Source organism: Cyphomyrmex costatus, unplaced genomic scaffold (genome assembly GCF_001594065.2).
Source record: "Cyphomyrmex costatus isolate MS0001 unplaced genomic scaffold, Ccosl1.0 scaffold365, whole genome shotgun sequence".
NCBI classification, from domain to species: domain Eukaryota; kingdom Metazoa; phylum Arthropoda; class Insecta; order Hymenoptera; family Formicidae; genus Cyphomyrmex; species Cyphomyrmex costatus.
The window spans coordinates 218836-223987 of record NW_017277830.1 but is presented as its reverse complement, the minus strand read 5'-3'; the positions used below and the strand labels follow the sequence as shown (position 1 = coordinate 223987).

At 29.9% G+C, this 5152-nt stretch overlaps 1 protein-coding gene across 1 annotated transcript in view; it reads left to right on the top strand.

Moving 5' to 3' along the window:
- Positions 1-5152, top strand: part of LOC108776620 (atrial natriuretic peptide receptor 1) — a 131434-nt gene that overhangs the window by 109622 nt on the left and 16660 nt on the right. Inside the window, exons 20-21 of the mRNA XM_018543291.1 lie at positions 1245-1419; positions 2681-2779. Coding sequence (XP_018398793.1) covers positions 1245-1419; positions 2681-2779 — 274 coding nt within the window. The remainder of the gene's footprint in view (positions 1-1244; positions 1420-2680; positions 2780-5152) is intronic.

Sequence of the window (5152 nt, the reverse complement as noted above, 5' to 3'; positions counted from 1 at the left end):
CTCTCTCTCTCTCTCTCTCTCTCTCTCTCTCTCTCTCTCTCTCTCTCTCTCTCTCCCTCTCTCGTTGAACTCCATTACTTCATTTTAATTATAGATTAAACTTTCCCTTTTTCTGTCGAACGATTTTTTCTTTTCTTTCTACTCGCTTTTTAGAATATTAAATATTAAAATTAAATATAGTCATCTGTTTAGTATTCATAATTCATACTCTTTTGCATGTTTCATAAAATTGTTGCCATGATTTATTTAGAAAAATAGTTATATATTATCCGCAGTTTATTGAAAAATAAACTTTTTTGCTCAAAAAATGTATATTTAATTTTCTATTAATATCACATCACCTAATACAATTAATTCATGTCGATACAAGTTAATTAATAATTTGTCATTAATATTAGTATGTGTCCTTTTTTATAATTATAAATCGGCAGTAATTATCAGAATTTTTCAAACTGACATTCCGAGAAACAAAATGGTTTTATGTTCAAAAGATTGACGCATTATAATTATGAGGCAAACTGCGAATTTTTTTAAGATAATAGAGATTTTATGAGTAAATAGAATAGCTTAGGTATTTATATTCACTGATGAGGACCATATTCAAGATCGAAATGTAATTATATAGTTTAAATATATGTAATTTAAATAATAAAATTGCGTTATTATGCTTTTAGCTCTTTTAATCTAAAAAATTAGATATATTATTAAATTAATATTCATCAGAGCCTTAATTACAATTGTTAATTGTTAAAATGGTTTTTGTTCATTAAATTTGCAGCACTTTCTCTCATGTTCTCTGTTCCGTGATATTTCTACATTATTAAATACATTTTACTTTTAATCCGTTTATTTCACTCCAGTATTACGAACTTTTAAGATCGTAGTGTCCTCGTTAAGTATAATGGTACCATTTCCGTAGACTTTCCTTTTTGTTTGACACCTTCTTTTTCTTGTAATTTATCCATTTAACCCGAACAGAAAATGTAGTATAAAACGTGGATAGAAATAAATAAATTTAACATGAAAATATATTCGACGTAAAGGTTTAATGTAAAAATGCTCTTTTGCTTTTTAAATGAATAGTAATAAATTTGAATACATAAATAAAACTATAACATATAACATGAAAAAAAATTTTACATAAATGTAAAATTTGAATTTTTCACATAAATAAATTCTTATACTATTTTTGTGATTTTTATCAACAACACATTTGTGTCATAATTTCGCTTGATTTTTTTCAGGTGGAAACAATAGGAGATGCTTACATGGTCGTATCAGGATTACCAGTGAGAAACGGAATGAATCACGCTAGAGAAATTGCGAGGATGAGTTTAGCTCTCAGGGATACGGTAATGACATTCAGTATTCGCCATAGACCAACCGAGCAATTAAAACTTCGTATCGGCATGCATTCTGGTGAGTCAACACTTTATCCTATACCTTTTTTTCCGCTCGAGTAAAGCGAAACTAGATTAGTTCTAACGTGCGTCTAGGCTTTGTACTCGTATTACGTATAGCCTACAATCTCAGAATTTCTAATTTCAAGTTTCATAAGTAAATTGTATATTATTTTGTTATTGCATTATGTTATATTATGTATACATTTGTTTTTCACTAAAGAGAAAATTTTTTATATTATTTTATTACTTTTCGATGTTCGATTAAAGAGAATAGCATGTTCGATATATTGAAGATTAATGTTACAAACCACTGTATTACGAATCGATTTCATGTAGCAAAGGTCGAATATGCAAGCTGAATTGATATCACGAATAATACAAATTGAAAAAAAAAACGCGGCACAAAATTTCTAAATATAATTCCTAGTAGAAATTTTTCATCAAATTTACTTTTACAGAATATCCGTTCATTGAGAATAATATTTGATACGATCAAAACTAATCCGGGAATGGTATTGTTAGAAAATATAATATTAGTAGCCGTTTATTGTTGAAAGTTTCATTTTCGATTTTATTTCCATTAAGTTTTATATTCATGATGCGATGGTCTTTAACCCATTACGTGACGAGAATCTATTTTCCGGATACTTATTCATCTCATTTCTATCTTTCGCTAAAATTTGTCTCGGTGACACCAACGTCACGCGTATCCGAAACGACATCCTTCAAGAACGCGTAAAACTTAGATTAGTCTTGCGAGAAGAAACAACTTAGTATGATATACATATACATAAAACGGTTAGCTATAATTAGTAAAGTTAATTGTTTTTTAAATAGACTCGGTGGACAACTGTCGTTTCTGCATTGTCTGCGAAAAGAATAATTAACGTTTTCGCGAAAGTAAACACTTGTTAAATTTTTTTATTAAAAAAATGAAAAATTAGCTTTTCAAGTATCAACAAATGAAAAATGACGTTAAAAAAAGGCAAAAATGTTTATGAAATTATCCTAATGACATCAAATGGAACTTAAAACATATTTTTTAGAAAAAAAAATTTTCTTGAAAAAAATAGAGAGAGAGAGAGAGAGAGAGAGAGAAAGTTATACTTTTTTAACAATTTCCGGAAAACGAGAGTTGTTTCAGATATTTTTATTACTATCATATTATTATATTTCCATTATCTTTTTTCGAAAACAAACCATATTAAAATAACATTGGTGATAAAAATCATATAAAACATAGGTATAGTGTTGGACATACGTGTGTTTCCTTGCAGGACCATGCGTGGCTGGCGTGGTAGGTCTTAAAATGCCTAGATACTGCCTGTTTGGCGATACAGTCAACACAGCATCCAGGATGGAGAGTAACGGTGAAGGTAATTAACAGCTCAGTCATTTTCAGGGGAGGAAACATTTTACGTTGGGGATGTAATAGGGAAAATGAGGAGGTAGAAAGTTATAGACACGGACGACAATTAAAGGGAAGAAGTAAAGGTGTGCGGTGACGGAAACAAGGTCATCGCTTAAGAGAAAATCGACCCTCGAGTGTAACCATAGAGACCATGGTTAGCTCGTTTTCAACCATGGTGCGCAATCATAACTGTTGATTGGCCTTAATCACGTGTTAACTTTTTCAGCAACGTTTCCTGCAGACTGCAATTCGTTAATAATGTATCTCGCGTATTCACGGATTATTAGTCTATTTGATAGCAAATATCACGAGTGACCACATGAGAGATGCTGGAGGATCGATTTTTAATTATTCATAATTTCGGGTTTTATTAATGTTTCACAGGTCTGACGGGACTTGATGTGAAAATCAAATTTGCTTTCTATATCTCCCTCATAATTATCGACCGTACCTCTAGCATTTTCAAGAGTTTTTTTTTTCCACGGTTAACAAGGATCTCGATCGCGGCTTGTCGGAATAACACGCAACGATGAAATTGATTGTGCACTGGATCTCGTTTACTGACACGCTTACGAGGCACGCACAAGTATGCGGTGTATCGCTTAATGTTGCGTGGGTGGGTGGTTTTTCCCTCACAAGGACTTTGGTGCCGACGCGCGACATCCGTCGCTCGCGCGAGGCAAGGACGCATCGCAAGGCGCCATACGGCTGTTTATCGAGTTTCTTCGTAGCTTGTTTTGTGCGTCGTGAAAATTATATCACGCATATTAAAGTTTTCGAGCAACAGATTATCACATCACTTGAAACATTACATAAATCTTTTTCTTATTTTTTTTTGATACGCCATTATTGAGTACGTGTTCGATAGCGAAATTATGATATTTTAACAACCTTTCGCGAATTATATTACGGATTATTGAATTACAACTACAAGCAAAACTTAGATTTTAATTTCAATGGTATCGATCGTTCAATTTTCTCGTAATAAAAATATCGAGAAGTTGCAAGTAACTTCATAGGTACAAAAGAATGAAGACAAAAGATTTTTTGCAGACTATAGTTTTGGAAAGTAATTAATTAATACTTCAGTCATAATCTCTTTATTCTTCTTATTACTCTCTAAAGGGAAAATAAAGATCTTTCTAAAGGTTAATTTAAGTTTGGAAAAGTATAATTCTCAGTAATAGATATTTGATCTGTAATTTTTTTACTTTGATCTTACTTTCAATTTGAATTTCGGTAAACTTTTTAATTATTAAAATTCAATATTAAATTTTTAAAAATTGCAACAGATGATTACTATTCTAAATATGTAAATTACTTATTATATTTTATGTGTAAATCTAGTTTAAATTAAAATTTAAAAACAAGGTCATAAACTGATTTCTATGACATTTTCCATCTACAAAATCTGACGTATAAAACTGTAAATATTACATTTGTAGAAAATTATTTCTAAGAAATCTTTATTATCTTAATTCGTACTTATAATCCTTATTTAAATTTTACCTTAAAAATATGTCAGATGAAATGTTGAGCAAATCAAATGAGAAGTTTCACATTTTAAGATGCAGATAGTTTAATGATTTCACTTTAATTAGAGATTCACTGACATTATTTAGCTAAAAAGCAGAAAGTCCAACGCTATTTATTGATAAATATTTATATAGAGCTTGATACAATTAAAACACTACGCAATACATCGTGAAACATGTTGTATGTAATATTGCTTACCGTATATACTTATAAACGCGAAATGATTTGTGATTTTACATACCTATATAAGGAAAGACTTTTAAAATTCTTAGCTCTTCTCCCGTCTTTTAAAATAAATATAAATGATAAATTATAAAAAAGGTTAATTGAGAGCAAACATCTTCGAGACTCTCCATCAATAAATTATTATCGTTAAATTTTATAATCGCCTATAAAATGTATACCTATGATTTTTATTTCAAAATAACATCGACGTTTTTATTACGTAGAGATAAAAGAATGTAGAAATGGTCAATGATGTTGATAAGAAGTAATGTGAGATCCGAAAAATGTAATGGACCATTCGCGCGATGATCCATTTCTGTTGATATAAATATTTTTCATGTTATATCAATCTCAACAAAATTACCTTTTTAAAAAAAAGGAAAAAAAGGCGCCAAGTGTGTTAGTCTCACAAAATAAAATGAAATCTTTTTAAATTGCGCCAATTATGAAAGGAATATATTTTCTTGACACATATATAACATACTTTATTTCAAAAAGTAAAAGTACAAAAAACTTGGCGCTGCTAGACCTCAAAATATATAATAATAAGATGGTTATTAAATAATTCCGAATATGA